This window comes from Silurus meridionalis, chromosome 7, assembly GCF_014805685.1.
Source record: "Silurus meridionalis isolate SWU-2019-XX chromosome 7, ASM1480568v1, whole genome shotgun sequence".
In the NCBI taxonomy this organism is placed as follows: Eukaryota; Metazoa; Chordata; class Actinopteri; order Siluriformes; family Siluridae; genus Silurus; species Silurus meridionalis.
The window spans coordinates 17,587,489-17,610,299 of record NC_060890.1 but is presented as its reverse complement, the minus strand read 5'-3'; the positions used below and the strand labels follow the sequence as shown (position 1 = coordinate 17,610,299).

General features: G+C 37.5%; 1 protein-coding gene across 20 annotated transcripts in view; it reads right to left on the bottom strand.

Moving 5' to 3' along the window:
- The window catches only part of nrxn1a (neurexin 1a), a 151,609-nt gene extending 129,155 nt beyond the window's left edge, over positions 1-22,454 (bottom strand). For 11 of the 20 annotated variants that reach the window (XM_046853001.1, XM_046853003.1, XM_046853018.1 and 8 more), the window contains exons 1-5: positions 22,368-22,454; positions 18,145-19,409; positions 12,380-12,397; positions 11,099-11,128; positions 10,360-10,371 (exon numbers count right to left, since the gene is read on the bottom strand). In XM_046853001.1, coding sequence (XP_046708957.1) covers positions 10,360-10,371; positions 11,099-11,128; positions 12,380-12,397; positions 18,145-18,856 — 772 coding nt within the window. In that variant the 5' untranslated portion in view covers positions 18,857-19,409; positions 22,368-22,454. The remainder of the gene's footprint in view (positions 1-10,359; positions 10,372-11,098; positions 11,129-12,379; positions 12,398-18,144; positions 19,410-22,367) is intronic. The other 9 variants (XM_046853004.1, XM_046853013.1, XM_046853017.1 and 6 more) reach the window with 6 other exon arrangements.
- Between the last annotated feature and the right edge of the window lie 357 nt (positions 22,455-22,811).

The following is a 22,811-nucleotide window of genomic DNA, read 5'->3' as shown; positions in this document are numbered from 1 at the left end:
GTTATTTTTTACCTCCACCAGAAATTCATATATTTTACTTTGTCGTAATGATCAGATGAATGATCTCAGAAGCAAAATGTATCTGTATCTAATATGTTATATATGCGTTGTTAGCACATTTTTTGGCCTAAAGTGCAAAAGGACAGAACGGCAACATCTGGCATTCGGGAGAGAGTAGAAAGATCAAGGTGAACACTGAAGGACAGGGAGTAAGCGCGAGGGTGAGAGAGAGAGAGAGAGAGAGAGAGAGAGAGAGAGAGAGAGAGAGAGAGAGAGAGCTCTGTACAAGAAAAACATAATTTTCAGGCCTTATATTTCAGCTGCAAAAAAAAACAAAAAACCCTATCATGCTCTCACGTGTTCAACGCTATACACTGTAGATGATTACTTCTCATACATTTATAAACAACATATGAAAACCAATTTAAATAATAAAAAAAACTATTCCATAACTTCTAATGGAGTAAATAGATGAGAGTATAAAAACATAAAATTATTCAAAACCATTCACATGAATTAACCTTTTGTTTATTTTTCTGGGGAAATTGCCAGCAAAGTAATTAAAAAAGAAAAAGAAACTGACTTTCCATCTCGAATCACATACAACAGTGTGGATCTAAAATTAGCTATTCTTGCTATTTACTCACTATACACCAGCCTTTACTGGTGATTTAAAGCTAATGGTCTCTGGCACAGTGTCTTGTGAACAAAATGAGCACAAATTATCCCTGTCTAAGGTGTCTGAGCACTAGTCAACATGATTTACTGACCCTATCCAAACTAGACATATGATCAGACCTATAGCCAGAATGGCAGCCTGCCAATCCACTACTTCATAATAAAGACATGATTGGCTATATATTGTGAGAAGTCTTGCCAGATACCCAGCAACAAATTTATGCAAACATGCATGCTACTTAATATATCACAATAGCAGAATTAGGTCCGATTCTATTTTTTTATTTAGTTTATTTTGCCTAGCCTTTAAGTTTCTTTGTTTGCTAAATACCTTTTCCGCTTTGCTGTCAGAGACTGGGGCACTTCCAGATTTTGTTTAAGTGACTCTGACAGAATTAATTTGTTGACTTAAATGATCTATTAGTCTAGCAGGCACTGGGCTGAACAAGTAGTGGGCTTGCAACAGTCCAGATATAGTGTAGAACAACTACCAAAAAGCTCCAAGTGTCAGCCACACTGCGAGAGCACAAGCTTAATTGCCATGCCAGGGATTTAATGACAAACAGCTTTCCATTTTAATCAGGGGTTAACAACAGCCAGTCCTTGTCCTAAAATCAATTACATGTAGATATGCATTAGGCAATGCATACGTTTATTAGGCTGCCAGAAATCTAAATGGCAGTTTATTTCCAGAGTTGACATCTGGAGTGGCAACAATTATATTATTAGAGTGTAATTAGCAAACCAATTATGCAAATATTGACGGGTGGAAAAAAAACAGCAAAGGTGAAGAGGATTCACTTTGTTTTTTTTCTTTAGTTTTCCTTTACAGAAACAGATAAACACATGCATCCCAGTAGTTTTTTTACATTGAAACTAGCTTACCATAATTTCTCACCATTTCTCCCATCATGTGGAAAACAAACACAGTGGTTATGGAGTGAATAGCACCATTAAGAGAAAGTAACTGAAAGTCAAGCTACTGAATATAGTTTAACAAATATCTATAAAAATGTCTGGATTATGAGAATAAGGTCTATATAAATATATGTATAAAGGTCAAAAGACAAAAATGGCCCTATAAATGTCAAATTGAGAGAATAATAATCTCGCCATGTCTTCTATTAAACAATTTCTCGCTTCCCTTTGGGACTGCAAGCTGGAGATTAATGAGTACCAAAGTGCCCCTGGGGTACTGAGCTGAGCTGACCGCTATATATTTGGCAGGTCATGAAGAATGGAGAATTGGCAGAGTTCAGTACCCTATAGGGACACTCCTTCATCCACACTGCAAGACAAATGTCACCTTTATCAAAAGTAGCTAAAAGAATGATTTCAATATGAATACTGTACTTTTCAACAATGTTGCAAAGAAACACCCAGAGATTGCTGAATTAATGTTTTTCTTTATGCAGAATGCAAATTTGTCATATTGACTAGTGCATGGTCTGCCAATCACACTCTCTAAAATGTTTTTTTTCCCCCCGATTTCATCACAAAGCCTTTATGCGCAATGGCTAGTTGAGAAAGTCAAAGAAAACACTTTCTTATCATTTCAAGTTTATATCAGGCAGTCAAAAGAACATTTATATATACATAAGCTTTATGACTCTCACAATCTATTAATCATGATGTGGAAAATACACAGCAACCTTTCTTGTGCATGTTTACAAATTAATGGACATCCATCATTATTATCACTACTGAGTGCATTAAAATAGCCTTTAACTGAATTGTATTTACATGTTTCTGTGGATGAGCTATTTATCTATGTGTTTAAAGTGTTTAAAGGTCAGAATTGTGAATGTAGTTTACTATATTGAGTTAATTTATAAAGCAGTCAATAAAAACTCTAAAGGTTTACTACCGGAAACAATAATGAATTGCGGTATCACATTGTTTCTTGTTCGAAAAACAATAAATAATGTGAAAATAATCCCTCAAATTTAGCTGATAACAAGCTTTATTCTAGGAAGACAAATGACAAGGCAATGTGATATTGCCTGCTCTACTCAAGAGAGATTTATTTATGCTGATATAGAATTACCAAGGTCAGACTTACTCATGCTGAAATTGAAACAGACACGTAAGCTAAAGTCAGGTGTTGTTTAGATGCTGGTCCACTCCCTCTGTCTCGAGGGCCAGCATCATTTGGCTGCCTAAGATACAGTTCTCAATCACAGCTACTGCAATGCATCGATTCAGCGTTCAATTCTCTGTCTATCTTTCTTGGGTCGTGGCTGTGTCTGCTTTGTATTGATCATAAAATTGCCAGTGATTTTCTTTTCTTTTTTTTCTTTCAAGTGTAATCAGACTTTTTAACATACAGGTAAATTAACATCTCAATTGCGTATCGTAGTGTTTCTAGGTTACGTATGTAACCCTGCTCCCTCGAGGGAACGAGACGCTGCGTCACAAGGCTTTGGGAACGCTTCTGTGTGGTCCTCACTCTAAATCACGTGTGTAATCAGTCCAATGGAAAGGCCGGTGACGTCACAACCAGGAAGCTATAAAAAGCACATACGATGGAGCCAGTGCTAGCTTCTTGAGGGATGCAGGCAGTGTGGCTTAGAGATACAGCGTCTTGTTTTCCTCTGGGAACCAGGATTACATACATGACCTAGAGACATTCCACTTCAGGAACTCGAGCTGTGTCACAGCGCTTTGGCAACATGTGTCCGCCAGACTGACTAATCCCTGCCCAGTGTGGAAGTGCACAGCTACGTCAAAGGACCGAGGGGCCAAGAGTGACACTAAGGTCAAGGCCAAAACCTGACGAAGGTCAGACAGCCCACTGCATTGCAGTTGTCATGGAGCAGAGCTCCAGAGGACAAGGCCTCAAAGATAACTCCAGGAGAGAAGGCGATGTTAACTGGGTCTAACATCCAGTAAACAGATGCAATTTCACGGTATACGGCCTCCCTATAGAGGGAGCTCTGGCCTGGAGAATGGTCTCTAACATGACAGAGAAGAAACTAGAGTCTAGAAGCTGTGCACCCACCCATGCCATGCCTTCACCATGGCACCCAGTTCTCCACAGGCTGGGCAATAAAGGTAGGACCAGAGGGGACAGGTGTGGTATCTTTTGAGTCGCAAACAGATCCACTTACGCTCTGTGAACTTCTCAATATTTACTCCTCACATGTGGGTCTGCTCCCACATTTAACCGCCCTGGGACGTCGTTCTCTCGAGACTGACATCTGGTGCTCCTTGAGCTTGCAAGGCATATGCCCTAGTGCTGCTCCAGTGGCCTCGGCATAGGGTTTCAGGCAGAAGTTTAGAGGGCGCTGGGGCAGGGCGCTGGGGCAGGACCTGAGCAACGATGCCACTCCCAAGGAGAGGTAACCAGCGAGCGTCTCTTCAACCCGAGGCATCGTCCCATAGTCGTGCTCTTTCAGCCCTACTAAGTTAGCGTAGTCTTTTAGTATTAGACAAACACACATAGAGCACTTCCTAACGTCGTGACATCACTCCGCTGATGACACTGCGCATTTCCATTAGACTTATTAAACACGTGATTCAGAGCGTGAACAACGTGGAAGCGTTTCCGAAAGGGACCTGAGATCAAATAACTACTGATGTAGGATATTTGGATAAGAAACATGCATTAGGTCTGTCTGCGAGCAGAAGTGAATCGATTCTGGGTAGAAGATTCAAGCTAACAATAGCTACTCAGTGCAAAAGTTCAACAAATTACACAATCATAGGTAGAAGCTGCAAGCTATAGATGGGAAGAGTCAGAGATCAAACCAATCTTGTACTCTAGGTACTACCAGCCTTTAGCTAAACTTCTTTTATGTGCGACTCAACAGGAAAAGGAGTCGACATGTCATTTCACAGTAGTACCAGAGGTAATAGGAAGGCAAACTGTAAAAATAAACTGACTCCTCCCTCATTTTTAAATCTTTATCTACTCATGATCAGTCGAGAATTCACAACAAAAATGTCCATCCACATTTTATTCACCAGGGACCATCCACACTGGACACAAGAACCATGGGAGCATCGCTATCACTCAATATATCCATCTTCTTTTTGGTCTCCTATTGTTTACAAATGTAATGTCACAATAGTCTTTCTTTACTATTTCAACCCTGGTTTTTGCTTTGAACATTTATTTGTTGATCCAGTGTCTATATAAAGCCGACCATCCACACACAAAATCCATATCAAATACCACAACCTTTTAGAAGGTCTTACTTTCTTCATTTTTGAAATCTCAGTGACTGCTTTGGCCTGCTGGTTGGTGACACGCTAACATATAGTGGAGTCTGCCTTCTGCAGCCATTGTAGAATATTTATTATACAGTATCTGATGCTTCAACTAGGGGAATTTATATGCTTCACTAAAGAACAACTTCTGAGTACTGTACACATATATTCCGCATCCAGGAGGGAATCAATTCTGCATTTTTCAGCTAGTTAATTTCACTGCAATGTTTCCCACATTTGTTTATTACTATTTTCAGGATATGAGAGGAAGTTCACATTTTCTGCAAGAACTGATTGTGCATGTCAGATCAATCTTAAAATACCTCCACCAGAAAATGCATTTTCCATCAAACCACCAATTTCTTCACTGGTTATGTGCTCCGTTCAATGGGTGTGGGGGAAAAAAACTCATGTGGTAGAGGTGATAAGTTAAGGGGCTTTGAAGAATTTTTCCTTAAGTTTTCACAGCCTTTCAGTTCAGCTGAGCCTCCTTGGATGCAGACAGAGGTTATCTTGAACAAAAGGAGCAGAGGAAACCTTTCAAAATCTCAAGATGTGCTTCACTTCTGCCTCACTATTACAGCATCCCAGTCCCTCCTCTCTCTCTCATTCTCTCGCTCTCTCTCTCTCATTCTCTCTCTCTCTCTCTGGAGACAAAAGATATAACTACTTTGAGCTGAAGTGGCAGTAGGAGTTGTTTCTCATTTCCAGGCCAACCATGTGTTGTGAAAATGTTCATTACAGACCAAAGATATAAGAAGCGTGCTACAGTTTAAAGCACCTTGCTTTTTTTTTTTACACTTAAAACTACTGTATGATAAATCATTTGTAAAACAGGCAGCACATATTTATCTTGCTAAGAAAGACAGAAAAAAAAAAAAATATATATATATATATATATATATATATTATATATATTAATATATTATATATTAATAAATATATATATTAAAAAAAAAATGCAGTGGTATCACATTTTCCCTCAGAGACCATCACCACAATGTCAGTGCTGAATTTAAATTCTGTTAATACATTAATAATAGGACTGGCATAATAGCATTTAAGATCCAAAGTACCTCACGGCGGCCAGTCTGACCTATTAGAAAATCATTACATCTATCCAAATGAGAACCCTGATCCAAAAAAGCTCTGAATGACATCAGCTGATTACTTTTTAATTTAATTATGGGAATTTAATGAGAACATCTTTTCATTAACAATGATCAAAGCAAGATAAAGGGTAATAGTGAAACTATTTTCTTCCATCTGCTGCCTGGTTCTTGGAAGTCTGTCTGGCTTCTGCCTTAATGGGGTCAAAAAAGAATGAATTGAAGGTCTCTACAACATTAACCATTGCTTTAAAAATTACAAATATCTGTATCTGTACCAGTCCTGTACACAGTATCTATGTGTGTGTATGTTCAAACTATGAGTAACTCTTGTTTTCCCAAGTGTAGAGGGGAATTTACAAAAAACATACCAAATAAGTGACTCACTGACAGTCAAGATACTAAAGAACCTCTTAGACACATAAACAGCTCCTTATCTGCTCCCAGTAAATATTGAGTCAGAAGAAAGTACTCCTCCCCCTCTCAAACATCACAATAGTTTTCATCTTGTATTTCTTAAGTGAAATATCATCCATTACAAAGAACCCATCGCAAAAGGTAGAATAAGCTATGATAAGGAGAACAAACTACCAGAACTTGCAATAAACGACACAATGAAGGATTCCTTCATAATTTGTAAAAAATAATCTTCTATCCGGTGCTACATACACTGTGAGGTATACCACTATTACAAATGTTACAGTATGTTATAATGTCTTTTTGCATTTTTTCTTCTGCCTTATTTCCTCTACTGCAGTGTGTCTCGGATTGTTTGATACAAAAGAAGTACAGATGCATTTGCACCGTTCTTTCTCTTATGCTATACTGCTGTGTAGTTTTCAATGCTGAGAGCCATGAAAAAGATTTGCACTATGCTGCACTCATACAGTTTAATGGCACTAAAGTTAATAAGTTGATATGTAAAAAAAAACATTTTCAATTGTGTTGAAAAAGTGTTTTACGAGGACACAGTCAAACCAGATCTAGCACAACATCTTTATAGTTTTTTCCCCTTTTTTTGCTTTCCTGTGAATGAGCAGTGAATAATGAAGGTAGGACAAGGTACTGGATATGTGATTGATGAATAGCCGTATCCTGCAATACAATGCAAAAAAGTGCTTTCTTGACTAGAATTTGTGACCTTGTGAAATGTGTACTACAATTTAAACAAAAAAGCTGCTCAATCAGCACTTTTCTACACTCTATGTAAAGGTTTCCATTACAGATCTGGCTAAGGTCATGCTCTTTAGGTATGCAAGTCTGCTTTTACATCAACAGCCAGGGACCTGGTACAGTTCTCTTCACATTTTATTTCATAACTGGTACAAAAATAAAACTATTTGATTTTGTATCAATTAAATAAAATCAAGGACACTTTTATTTAAAAGCATTTCAACACATCTTGATGCCATCAGTCACATGTGAATGGATCCGACATTGGAAAGTCAGCAAGAGCTTGGTGTTGCAGTAATTTAAGAGGCCATTTTGCCTTTGTAATTACATTAACGAGGCGTCCATGGTGCAATGGCGGACATAATGGGATTTTAAATACGTATTGATCAACACGTCACACCGGGTTTCTTTTCCTCCCTTTTCTAATCAGGGTCACCTGGGGCAGGGCCACATCTGGCAAGCTATTCCACAGAATATAGATTCACAATGCACAAATGTATCATTCGTCATTTGGAAAAAGCAATGATTTCTATAAGGCCGTGGTAGAACTTTTCAGAAACCTTTTTAGTAGCACGTCTCATTTAGGCAAGCATAACAGGTACAATCCTGAGGATCTGCTACCAATATGTTGTCATTTCTTACTCTGCTATTGTCAATTATGCTTAAAGAATTCTGCAGTAAAGACAGTGAACTTGCGTCTGTGAACCGTACAGTGCCTTGAGCGGAGTTACAGCTTCAGAGCCACTTCGTCTGCAATGGCAGCAATTAGAGGCTCCAACCCTCTACATGCCATCCAACTCACGACACATCTTTCATCTACCCCTGAGCAAGTTAACATAAGAACGATGGAAATACAAGCTGCAGTGAGCAGACAAGCTCAATCTGTCAGACACACACGTCACCTATGCTGCTTTCTGCATATTTTAATGGAAATTTGTAGTGTATTCACCTAATGATGCATAAATCTGAAGTTTTATGAATTCAGGGGCAGAGGGCAGACACTTAAGCTGATTATTGAAGGTGACCTGCTTGCACAAACTGGGAGATCATTTCTCTGGCTTGAAGCAAGGACACTAAAAGATGACCCTCTTAAGCCTGTTAGAGCATACCTCTGAGTCACTCAGATCTGGCTCTGAAGTGCAACAGCAGCAAATCATAGATAAAATGTACACTGCAAAAATTACCTCAGTTGTATTTGTATTAACTTTAATTTATATTAAGCACATTATTAATTGTGTTTGTCAGTGATTTGTGTTTGTTATCTAAGTGGATAAGGGTGTGTACCAAAAAAAATTCAAATGGACATTCTGTGTTGGAAACATTTGTGCAAAAAGAGTTTTAAATATATTTCTCAACATTCTTTTCTTTGTGAAATCAAGCTTAAGTCAGGCAAGATGTTCATTACAAATGCAGGAGAATTTATCCGATGAGAAAAGGTTTTCTTAAACTTCTAAATAAAACCATCTCCTCTATACCATTAATAGTAACTACTATGTAGTTTTGAAGACGTTTATCGCAGGCATAAGTTATAAAGCTGATATTGTCTGATGCTCTGACCATTTGAATCACTTCCTAATCATTCATGTACAGCTTAGCTGAAGGTTAAGGCTAGAATTGTTTATTATGACTAGTTATTTATTATTGATATGTTTGCTGAAGTTTCATCGGATTTTCACAGGGACACAGGATAAAATGTATAGAATTGAAGGAATGCTACTCCAGAAATAAACAATTGAAAAGAGAAAAATAATACAAAAAGGGAAAAAATTAAATTAAATTCAATTAAGTAAAATAAAACAATAACAAATACAATCAAATCCAAATCCATTAAGAAACAAACTACACTATCAAGCAGGTCAACTTTTACACAGCATTCCATTCCATTTTACACTCAAATGTAAATCAATCTTGTAGAAAAAAAAAAAAAAAACAGAAGGAGCAAAATTTCAAAGGCCAACGCAATTGCACAAAGATGCTTTATGGGAAGCTTAATATTTTGGCCCCTACATCACCCATGGGCAGTATCACACTGAAGACAGACTGGTAGCCTGAACATAAAGTCTAAAAGAGCATGAACTCTGTATTAGCCAGCCAAAGGCAGGAGCAGTGAAGCTCAAATAAAAGACATAAAGTGCACCTACCTGCTCCACCAGGCACGGCATTTTACTCTCTCACATCCATATAAATGACATAGTTGAGATTTAGCCATGTGTGAGAGTGTGTGTTGTGCCCTAGTGCTGAGTAAAAGGCAGTGAGGTCTAGCATGCAGTGGCTCAGACGAGGGCATCCACAGTGAAAAAGTGTGAGCGGCAGGGTCAGTAACGTGGTGACTTACCTCAGCAGGAGCACGCTCTTCAAAATGGCAGCTCATTATCACATGATAAAAATAGCACCACTAAATAAACTGTGCATTTTAAATCAATTTTGAAAAGAAAAGGGTTCTATAGAAATCAGAGAGATTACTGTGAAATCTTCCAATAGTGTAAAGCTCTTACCTGGTCATACGAAGTGAAAACAAACAGTGATGCAGTATGTGTTTCAGTCTCCTCCTTACAAATTTTATTTGCACTAAATTGTATTATTATCATTATAATTTTTATTATTATTATACTGTTTTATGTAGAAAACATCTTTTTAATAAGCATGCATGCTAAACTATAATGCATGCATTATATTGTTATAAACCATATACTGTATATCACCATTTTAATTACTTGGTGACATTCAGTAAATCGGTAAAGATACAAATTTTGAATATATATAATATAATTTCGAAACTGTTTTAGTACAATAGCTATATAAGCTGCTATTTGGCATATATTAGATTTTTTCCCTACTTAAACTTGCTTCTCTTAATAGTATGTCATTGTTTATTACAATAATCTTTATTCAATGAGACAGATCTCACCCTAAACTGAAGATAAGTGAATACCCATTTTTGCATTTTCCTGTGCATCCAGGCAGAAATATTTCCACAGCAGTACACACCTACCTTCCAGCCCACTGAGCATACTGTCACGACATCACACAATAAATCAGAGCAACTCAGAATACCCATTAAAAAAAAAAAGAAATAAAAAACACACACAAAAAGTGTAGATGCATGTATAAAGCCACAGATACAGGAATATACATGAACAGCTAATCATACTCTGAAATATATTATAGGAATAAAAACATAATGTACCTTTACTTTTACCTAGGATATTGACATAATGGTTCCGTGAAGAGTTATTCCAGAGAGATTCAGGGGCGATACAAAGGAGAGGAAAGAAGCAACTGTAAGAGTCACGAACTTATGTACGATTCAGAGAAAGGATATGAAAGGGTAACATTTGACCTTGCTCCATGCATTAAGGGGCACAGGCAGGCAGAAGAGACGGAAGCTTCCAGATGAGGAGCATGCCGAGACATGATGGCGCGAGGGATGGAGGGAAAGCATGAATATTGAGCAGAGAGCTAATGCTTTCCTGCTTCACATCTTGAGAATACATGCCAGCACATTTATAAAGAACAAACAAACCCTCGAGAGATGCTCTTCAATCTCCAGCTCAACCAACGCGTTCAAAGCATTATTTTTCTCACTTTAAGAAAATGAGGTTGGCAAGCGACAATGGAATAGCAATCAGTTGCAGATGACTTAAAGTGGAAAAAAAAAAACCATATATAAATAAATAAACAAAAAGAAATACCACAGAAGAGGATTAAAAAGGAATTAAATTAATAAATAAAGTGAAAAGACCAAACCATCCATTGAGTCAGTGCCAAGCCGGAAAGAAAGCAGGCCCGGTAAATCCCTACCAGCAGTGACGCAATGTGAGGAGGAATCAGCAGAAAGAGCGAGAGAGAGAGAAAGGCAGAGGAAGGATGGAGGAAAGGGTGGGTAATGGCAGCAAAAAGGGGGGACAAAGAAATAAAACTCATACCTTGGTCGCCCATCATCAGGTGCGCAAGACCTTAAGGGAAGACAAGAGCACAGTCAGCACAGAGAACGGGATCATGTGGAAGCTTTCTGTCACATTGACATGCAGGCATCTTGTGAAAGCAGGATGCCTGTGCTGCAAGGCCCGGGGTGTGTTACAATTTCAAGGAGAGAGAGAGAGAAAGAGAGAGGAAGGAGGTGAGGAGGAGAGTGGGTGTGTTGGGAAAGGTAAAAAAAAAAAGAAAAAGCATTTTCTCAACCCAACGGTTGTGATGCTTTATCTGTCACATTTGAAAGGGACAAATCAATAAAATGATCATTTTTATTGTTCTCATATATCAAACATTCCCTCCAGCTAGTCAACCCTTCCCAGAAAATTTGATTATATCAATTTTGACAAATAGCAATATTATCATGCCTAGACAACTGGAGATATTCATACATATTTAAATAGGACCTAAACATTCCTATGACGTGTTCAACATAGTAGTAAAATGATCTTTTATTTCAGCAGGATTGAAAAACATGAATCTCTCGGTCGAAAAATATCTACGTCTGAATTGAAAACCAGCAGTTCCCATTTCATCTTTGACAAAATATCACCTGTAAATCGTGCCCTTTCCTACATACATAAAAGATTCAATACCTTCCGAAAAATGAATTACAATAGAGCACATATTTTACCTGTCTACATTCTAAACGGTGTATTTGAACCACTAGCTAGGAATATAAATATGATTTGTCCCTAGTACTTACCCTCTGTCCCAGAAGCACATGATACACTTTTAGGAAAACTGACAGCATTTCGCTAACTGTGAAATTCTGTGTACATTTTCAATTGCATGCATTAAGAGGTGCAAATCTGTTTAAGAGCTACCAGAAAAAAAATGAACCTCTGAAGACAGAGGCAGGACGCTTTGAAGTTTGCTGGAATACCCAAGCACAACTCTTTTTCTCTCATTTTCCCCATCAAATGTTACACGGCACAGGACAGAGGTTGATCCCTGGGCATTCTGACCAACGCTTTTAAACAATGGGCAATGGACATAAAGCTAAAGATGAAAGAAAATGTTTATACCTTTTACCTTCTAAGTAACCTCAGAGATGGTTCCAGTACCCAACAGGTAAACGCTGTATTTACTTACCAGTCTTGAGCCCCCATTTTGATAAAACAATTATATTTAGCATATGTCATGAAGAACAGTTTGAAATATGGAAATAGAGAGAAGTTTATGGCAAAGGGGACTTGAGAATGAAAAAAGAAGGATTGTGTAAGTGTACCCACCTCCAACGTAGACCTCTTCTGGAGGAACGGCCGAGGCGTGGAGAGAAAGAGGAAGACATTGATTAAGAGGCATGCAGGCTAAAAGGTGGTCCAACCTTGAGGACTACCAAAAGCTACATGCGTCTTATCATCCTGCGCAAATGCCTAAGCCAAAACAAATGCTGCAATGTAGAATAAATCACAGGATTTCATTTCCCTAAAGTTTCCAACATCCGTTTCTAGCTTTGAATAAGATCCAGGCTCTTAACTGTCATTAGTGTATTGAACTTGATAAACATTCAACCAGGGAAACTTTTTTGTATTTTTTTATTGCATGCCCAATTAGAGTTTGTCTGTTGAAAGACTCTTGCTTCTTCCTGGTGTGTCCTTTTTTCTATTCCCATACTTCCTCCCCTCAGCAGCTGGGCCCCATTAGTGATAGGGACTGTGCTCCGTTTTCTTTGCACCATGTGTGCATAATAACAGAATATGTCCTGCTTTCACCCAAATGAAGTTCTATGTTTTAATAAAAATCTAAAAATCCAATCGAATGTAAAACAAGCTCGTGCCTAATCTTAAGTCTTCCTGGTTGAAAGAATTTTACTAGAAAATCGTATTGAATGAGAGTTTTCTAATGCCAATTAAACATGAATTGCATCTGCAGTATTTCGGAGAGCATGCACAAACATGCAAGAAGTTAAAAACCTTGAAGCATAATGAGAATGATCAATGTGTGATGATTAACTCGTAATATTTCAGAATTCGTTCAAAAAGTTGTACTCTGACATTCTAATTGGTACTTTAGCACATGAAATCAACTTATATGAAGTAAATCATAATTAATATTCAATATAAATAAGAAAAGAAATAAATAAAGTTTAAAGGCAAATCTGTCATTTTAAAAGCAATATATTTCGAAGTGATTCCTGCCGATGAATTCGCTTAGTATAAAGCCATGCAACGGTTAAAGAAATCAGGTGATGCAGCATACGCCTACCGAGAGAAAACAAAATCGCTCAGTCAGGTCAGTAAGAATAAAATGTACAGTACCTGTACTGTGATGGATTATTCCATATAGTCACAAGCATTAATGACTATGTTTTCTAACTACATTTTACTGCATTTTTTTTCTCTAAAGAAAAATACATTACCTTGAGAATAGAGACAGTCATGCTTTCATTCAACACAAACCACTCTTTCCTTGGGTCAGCCTGTTTCTGGGCAGCCCCTGTGATCCAAGTCTCCCTAAAATGCCACGTCTATCTCATAGTGTTTTGAAAGCATCCAGGCCTACCTCTGTTGTTTTGCATCTTGACGGGGAACAATGACCCAAGACTTACCGCCGCAGTCTGCTCCGCTCGACCAAATACAAATTGCATGCACCACAACTGCCACTAGAACAAAAACGCTGATGGATGAATGAATAATCAAGAACGGAAAAGGTGCCATGGCATAAATAATGACAAAAGGAAAACAAAGTTGTTTAAGTGCTGCAGTGCAGGATGGCAATATGTTTTTGCAGACCTACTCCTACTGTGTTCTCTTTTGACAAATTATTTTGAATAATAGAAATACTGTATCTTTATTCACCAGCAATATCGTAATCTTTTTTTTTTGCATTCAAATTTCTGTAAAAAAAAAAAAAAAATCATCTAAAACTATCAACCTTAAACCATCCTTTACAGTGTGCAGTATTGATTTTATGTTCACATCCACCCTCTTCCTTGAGCACTACTACGTAAATGGGGCCATTATCTCTATTACAGTATAAGTCTATAGTGCATAGTATGTTGCTAATTCTGCTAATTGTATTTTCACTATGAAAGAAGCCTGTGGTTCCTCTCTGAGACTTTCTCTGAGATCTATGCTGGCTTGACTAGCATGTAAGAATTATGTAGCTTTACTCTAGTAAAGCAAACAGAGCTAGAGACTTGTCTCTCATCCATCTGACAGCCTGTTTTGAGTCCTGTCCATGCAAAGTGTTGTGACTTTAAGGTGAAGGACATGATTTACACACAGCGAGCACAAACATATACAGTGGCTCCAGTGTGGGTTTGAGCAGGAATGTTGCAAACGCTATGTGACGCATGGAGGAATAGCACAATTACAGCTTCTTGAATATGTGTGTGTCTTCAGCCTGTCAGAGTTTGTTATTCTCAAGCAAATAGTGCACACCAACAGTATGTAGCCCCCTAAAGGCAAAACATTCTGTTACTGTAATAACTGTTACTATACTTCAATTGTTGGATCAGTGGACACGGCTCTAAACTGCTGAACAGAATTTTGTAGGTTTGAAACTTTTCACCAAGCTGTTGGATCCTTTAGCTAAACTCATAACCCTCATAATCTTAGCTAAATTATTAGTCACTTTGAGCAAAAGTGGAAGCCCAGTGAATAAATGTAAATATATAATCATTTAAGCTAATGCAACTACTTCAAGTAATGACAACCATAAAAAAGTATATTCATATACCATAGTATCAAAAACTACAATACATCTATGACAACTACTTATCTAAAAATATGCTAAATGTGAAGCCTTTCTTATACTTTGTTGATAGCTATTTTCATCTATCAACTAATCCAATGCTATGTATCCTTCATGTTAAGTGGTACACAACATGTTCTTTAATACCCTTATTCAGAATCACCAAGAGATTAGAGGGCTTAGTCTGTGTGCTATAGATACCAACTTTAGAGAAATCTCTATCTGCTAAATATATCTGCCTGTAGAACTTATCACCAAAGATTATGGAGGGATGACTTTAAAAAATCTTGAGGGCTGAAGGTTAGCCATAAATATATAAATAAAGGTGCACAGTAAATCGCTGTAGTCAGCAGATAAAAGTTAATCTAACATCTTTTGATTGGGTTTATTGCAATAATAATACTACTACTACTACTACTACTACTAATAATAATAATAATAATAATAATAATAATAATAAGTAATTAAATTCAATTACTATTGAATTCAACTCTAAAATTACATTTACAGCATTTCGCAGGTGCCTTTATGTAGAGCAAACCAGATGTTGATGTGTACTATCTTTACTTGAGTGCAAGGAGGATCTGAGTATATAAATGTTTGTTCGGCAGTGTTTACTCCACTGCTCACTGAGCAACTGTGAGCCACATGGTGGTGCTGGAATTTGACCTCACAACCTTTTCGTATAAACATTGCTCGAATAAACATGTATATACTCCGATACCCCGATACTCAAGTAAAGAGGATCTGAGTATATAAATGTTTATTCGGCAATGTTTATTCCACTGCACACTGAGCAGATTCATGGTGAAGGCTTTGGACTTTGAAAAGGTTGTGAGTTCAAATTCCAGCACCACCATTTGGCTCACAGTTGGGTCTGAGAGCAAGGCTTTTAACCCCTAAATTCTCAGCTGATTTGGAGTTGGATATAAATGTTAGGCAAATAAATAAATCTAACCACTATGATTAAGTCAGGGAATACATTCAGTGCTTGTGCACTTGACCTCTCTTTACTTGAGAGATGTCAAAAATCTTGGCAAGAGATACCTCAAATCGTTTTGATATGCAGAGTGAAATAACCCTTAAATTGTGCTGGTCTCATTGCACAAGTGCACAACTGCTCCAGTTCTAAAACAAGTATAAATAACAGACCTCCTCTAGCCCTGAAATGTACCATATTGCCTCTCTGAACACTTTCAATCTGTAAAACTATCAAGATGTTTAACAAAGCAGACAAGAACAGGATTATCAAACTGCTGCCTGTATAACTAATCTCTGGTGAACTCCACTTTTATAACAGTCTTATTAAACACACTTGAATACATGGGTAGGCTCTTATAATGCATATAATTATGGCTATTGCTTTTGGAAAAATTAGAAAATGTAAATGAATGAATAAATAATAGTCCTTAATGATAAATAAATGTCCTAATAAACCCTGTGTTCCCAGCGTTCCCAGCAGCGCCAGAAATATCTTATTAAGTGTAGTACTGTTATTCTCTGCAGTGTGGGCCGTCTCTCCCACTGAGAGCCCAACACTTGCCTCGCTAAAGAATATCATTACCACAACTGCCTGTCGAGAGAATGACTGAGCATTTGTACATTGAGAATAAAAAACATTAAATCTACACACCACCTATTTTACAACAGTTTACAAAAACGTCCAATCCTGCTGGTGACCTCTGACAGATGCCTTTGACCATAAGGGTGAAAACCATCATTACTCCATACGAGGTGGAGGAAACGGAGGCTCTTTCCTGCTTCTCCCTCAGCTCAAAGCCTATGCATCAATAATTTAAAACCAGAGGAAGGACAGAATAAGACTAGAGATGCGTTAAAAGACATGAAGTCATTTAATGAATGATTTACTCCCGCATATTTGTCACTAGACATAATGTATTTCGGTTCTTTTTTTTATAGCCTTAAAAGTATGCTATCAATAGCGAGGTTCATTCCTATTCATCCTTGCGCAGGATGAAAGAAAAGTTGATACTATTATTGTACATCTTTGGCATCATCCAAGCCAATCTTTCAATCTCTAATGAGGTATGACACTAATATTCTGAGAGCTCTGGGTGTGCCATTTACTAAAGGCATTTGCATTTCAATTTGAAGCTTTCAAACATAGCTTAATAACAGTGAAATATCTCTTAAATGAAATTATCACCCTCCTCTAATGGTGATTCAGTCATACTTACTCATTCAGGACTAAAAGCAGCCATACTATTGTCAGCCATATTGATTTCTCTTTGCATTACGCAAAGCCGGAATGCTGTGTCTCAATAACCGAGACGGAACAGTGAATTATTTTGTGAATCATGAAATTCGACTATACTGTCAGCCTTGAGGTAGCTACTGTTAGGTCTACAAAATGCTTATGTGTCATCCCACATTGTGTGTCACAGTGTGGTACTCAAGATTTCTCTAACACCAGCACATGCTCTTTTTATTATGCTGATGAAGATCCAACACCATGTTGAGAGCTCAAAATAGCCTTTTTCAGCAACACCAAATTGTACTTTAATTTTCACAGAACGGTCCTTATCGAATTGGATGTAAAAAAATAAATTAAACATTCTAGTTTACTAGGCCAAAATTTACTCTGTGGTCATGTAGTTTCCTTGGCAACATGACATGTAAGGCTGAGACACAACAGACATGGAAACCATCAAAAGAGCAGATTGCCCAAAATCAAAACGAGAACAGTGTAATCAGATGTCAAAGAGGGACGATAGCTGCACGCAATCCAGAACATCTTAAAAACAATTGAATGTCTACAAAAACATTAACCACAATATTAATCCCAATCTTCTCAACAATTCCATATACACTACTTCAATCATTTTACTGCATACACACTTCCTGGGATTTATGTACATTACAAGTAACAAATGCTCACTGTTGTGTGTGATCCTGAGGGAGTAAACCCAGTGTAACTTCATATTTCCTACACAAAACAACTCACTATTAATTTGATGGCATCTGTCAGATATTGTGCGTTTTTAAGTCCACACATTATGCTGCATTCATTCAATATATAAATTATATACTATTAAGAAGTATGAACACTCTGCAATGGAAATGCTTGTTACTCTTAACAATGGCCTTTAGTGCTAATCTAAACATGTGATGTAACATGAACAATAGCCACAGTGGAGGCCTGAAACAAACATGATGTAGCATGCACTTCTGTCAGAGGTACTAGTGCAAATGTATTCAAAATAAAAAATCAAGAAAAAAGGCCATGTTGGGAGAGGGAGGACAAAAGACATATCTACAATAAAACAATGGCTCTTACCTTCACTGCAGTCTTTCCCCTGGAATCCTGTTTCAGAGCAGTCACAGATGGGTTCGTCGTTGACGATGCTGCAGACTCCGCCATTCAGGCAAACATGGTCTGCTTCACAAATGTCGCTGTTGATCCCCTCACTACCAATCATCGTCGGCTCCGAGGCGTTCACCTTCAAATTGGTTATCCATCCTTTGTACGGAACCTGGTCTTTGATGGACGCAGATGTGAGCCGCAGGGCTACCGATCGCAGTTCGGGAGGTATCCCCCCTAGGAATAAATGACTGAAAACAGTCATGTCCCTTCGTTTTGACTTCACTTCCACCCACTTGATTTCTTCATCCACAATTAATGTGGTGTTTTTGAAATTCCTGCGCACCGTAACTGCATGCCAACGGCTGTCATTGACCACAGTATCGGACAGTACAGTGGCAGGCTCGGCACAGAAGATCGAGAAACGAAGACTGAGTCTACCGTTATGGAGCAGAAGTTCCAAGAAGTCACAGAATCCCTCGTCGTCAAAGTATACTAAAAGTCCATGTGAGCTTTTTGTTTTCATGTTGAAACTCATCTCGCTTTCACAGCAAGCATTCCACATTGGAAACCTCGCCCACTGACCTTCGGCACCAGTGAACTCCATACTAGCCCCTATGTCAACCAAGCAACAAACCAGTAGGCCTATCCAAATTATGTGCACACCGCTGCGCATAGAGAAGCTCATGGTGAATTCAAAAAAGTGATAAGACTAATCTAAAATGGTATATAATTAATTTTAGCTTTACAGTTTTAAAACAGAAATGGGTTCTCTGTGACAGCTATAAATCCGGGCTAATTCTCCTTTACTCATTGTTCTTAAAACAAGAGAAGGCCTGGGTTATGGCCTAATTGTAATTACTGTAGACAGTGTATAGCTTCTGTATTAGTCAATGTATTCAATTCAATGAATATTTAACTAGTAATCCTAAATAAGTCTACTACAATAAAGGCAGATTTAATTTTTTTCCAGTGGAATATAAACGTTTTGTAGTGGGACATTCAAGGAATTTGTCAAGGTATCCATCACATGAAGTCACATATATACAGGATGCCTTCGAGTAACTTAGGCCACCATGGGTCACATGAACAGATTAATTAATAGTCATTGTGTTGGCCAAGTGTCATGTAGACAAGAAAATAGAAATTTCTCAAATTGAGGTTAATATGCAGGCCCCTGTAGGGCCTTCAGTGCTCACAATCGCTCTAATCACATCCAGTATGTCATACTGATCCGCAATCTGAAAAGAATCAGAAACAATCTTCTTAAAATTAATTCTTAAATATAAAGCAAAGAATGTTTATAACACATATATGATGGAACTACAATACAGTACTTGCAATCAAACAATGACATGTCTAACAGTGATTAAATAATGAGCAAAAATCATTTATATTATAAACAAAAGATTGTGCTATAAATAATTTGAATGTGTATCGATAGCTAAAGAAATGTTAACCCGTTAAAGTATAGTGGCAACTAAGGCTGCTGGGTTTATGTCCCAAACTGTACATATACTATAGTCTATACCCTATATTATTTACTACATTATCTACACTATCTTCATATCACAATCTATACCCCCAATCTAAAAACACATTCCACCTTTTAATAGTATATTCTGCCCAAAACTCTTCTTCCTTTAGTCCATACTCTCCAAAACCTATACTCAAGAATTTATACTCCATAATCTACACTCCATAGTCTGAATAACAGTTTATATTACAAGATCTACACCTGCTCACCTATTTCCCATTGTCTTATGTTCCACAGTGTATATCTCACAGTCTCTAAATAACAATATACACTCATAGCCTATTCCAAATTCTACACCCCCTGGTATATATTGCCATGTCCATACTCTACAATCTATAACCTATAGTCTATACAACATTGTCTATGTCTCACATTTAACATCCCAAAGTCTTTATCCTACAGTCAATATCCTACAGTCTACACTCTACATCCTCGGGTTATACAGTATTATACTGTTTTTTTTGAAAACTGCATAAGACAACATTTTTGTTTACCATATTCTGTTATGTATCTGACAGTACAATTATTTATGAAAGCATTTCTAATGCAGTGTTTGCCCCATTCTGCCCCAATATAAACCATATAGTGTACAGGATGCATTTGAGTATTATATAGTCTAGCACATTTGGTTATTCATTTGGTATTTGGACTGATTCATCTTCTCAAATTTCTACTTTGTGGTTAAAATGTAAAAATAACAATGCTGTTTACTCAAGAGGTGTTCTATATATATAGTATATATATATTTGTACATTGTGTAGTAAAAAAAAAGATAAAAAATCCAAAAAGTTCAATTTAACAATGACTTTTTTACAAAACCTATGCACTGCAATTATTATTATTATTGTTTCTGTTTTTTTTTGTTTTGTTTGTTTTTTACAACTTACACATAACTGTTTAGTCCATTTTTTTTTAATCTGAATTGTTTTTCAGACTTGATTTTAAAGGATGTTAATTAAATTTATGAATTTTATTTTTACAGTGAACATTTTCTAGACAATTAACAGGATTTTCTGTATGTATGCAAAATATGTGCATTTTTCTACATGAAATAGATAAACATAAGATAATCATAATCAACATTATTGAATTTAGGCCATATCGACATCGCCTATCAAATGTGTTTACTCTGTTTGACCTTTAAATGGTTTGTAAATGTGAATACTGCAAAAGGTTAAAAAAAATGGGGACAGATGTGTCAGCTTGTCATGCAATTTCCTTTTTGCCACAAAATGAGAGATTCCGAATGCGTCACTGCTACGTATTCTCTTACTCTTGCTCTCGCTCTCTCGTGCTTTTTCTCTCTCTATTCTTTCTCTCTTTTTTCTATTTGTCTGTCTCTCTTTCTTTCTCAACATCTCTCTCTCTCTCTCTCAGAAGAAAGGCTGGTAAACTCCAGGGGCTTTGTGTTACAGGTTGCTTAGGTTGCTGGATCACCTTTACCTTAGTCTCACTTCCCCCCTCACACTTTTTACACACTCCCCCCTCACACTTTTTATTGTAAGAAAACGTTTTCACATAACTCAAAGCTGGGAAAAAACATATTGTCTAAGTAGTAGGTTAGAAAACAGTACGCCACCTCTGGTAACTATGGTAACCTCTAGTGGTGCACTGTATTGCCTGCTATTTAGTGTGGAATAGAGTTCCTGATTACACGAGCTGCTTTTAATCACTTTTCATTTTGGACTGTTGGCCTGGTGGACGGAGACTACGGTGAAAGCTATCGACCTTTTGGACGTAACACACGTGTGCGCGCGAGCGCGTGCATGCGCGTGTGTCTCCCGGTTTAAGTCCCGCATAACGGCACCGCATGCTGTCCTGCCCTCGGGCTGTCCATCATCGCCTTCCGGCCAATCAGTCCACACTTTAATTCCCGTGTGAGGTTTTACACCGCGGCTGTTTAGCGAGATCAGAGGGCAGTCTTTCCGATAGACTTCATCAAACATACAGTATTCATGCACGAGACGCTTTAACTCTGTTGAAAATAACAGTAATGCTCCATGCACTGGCACCATGTGTAGGCTACAATATATCCGATTAGATTACTCAAAACGGAAATGCACGTGATCTTTTTTAAAAAATAAATAAAAATGCCGAATTGCGTCATGCTTACATTATGTAGCACCTACACACACACACACACACACACATGTATATATATATATATATATATATATATATATATATATATATATATATATATATATATATATATCACATTTGCCTCGAAGAAGATTCTGATTCCGAAAGTGAAATGGTTTGATTTAGATTCCTGCCCCTGTGCATTAGTCACATCTACATCTCTAATGAAAGAGAAAGGAGAGAGAGAGAGAGAGAGAGAGAGAGAGAGAGAGAGAGAGACCCTGACTCTCTCAGCCTGCCACTGTCTGTGAGCTGATGCTGTACTTTAGATAGGCGAATAAATTATGGAGCCCACAGAAGATATATGGCTTCGTCAATTAATGCGCAGAATTACACATGTCGGCTGTAAAAAAAAACAATTGTAAAGTAAAGATTCGACTCCAATCTATAGCAGCTAATGAAACACAGCCCTGCACACGGATCAGTCATGCATTGTGCTGGATGACGGGATTTCTTCACAGTGCTACACAAAAACAACTGCACACAAGCTGAACCCAAATCCAACACGAGTGCGCTTTACCTTGTGACAGAGTCCATCCTGTGTTCCTCTGATCGACCAGCTTCACCGACGAACAGTGATGATTTCCGCATCAATTCAGATTTTTTTTTAATTTGCATATATATATATATATATATATATATATATATATATATATATATATATATATATATATATATATTTTTTTTTTTTACTTGCCAGAAAAAAACCACAGCAACAGAAACGAACGAAAGAAATCAGAGAGGCACAATATGTGTATGCGGATCCCCCTAAAAGTGCAGACGGATTCAGAAATTTAGAGCCAATAATACCGCATTGAATTCGAGTCCAGAACAATTCATTCCACCAGCCCGAATTGTACCAAAAAATGTATGTACGCTTCGCATGGATGTAAGGAAAAGAGAAACGCGCTCTCGGTGTGTTTTGCGGTCGAGGTGTTTTCTCAGCCGAGCTTCGCCAGGACCG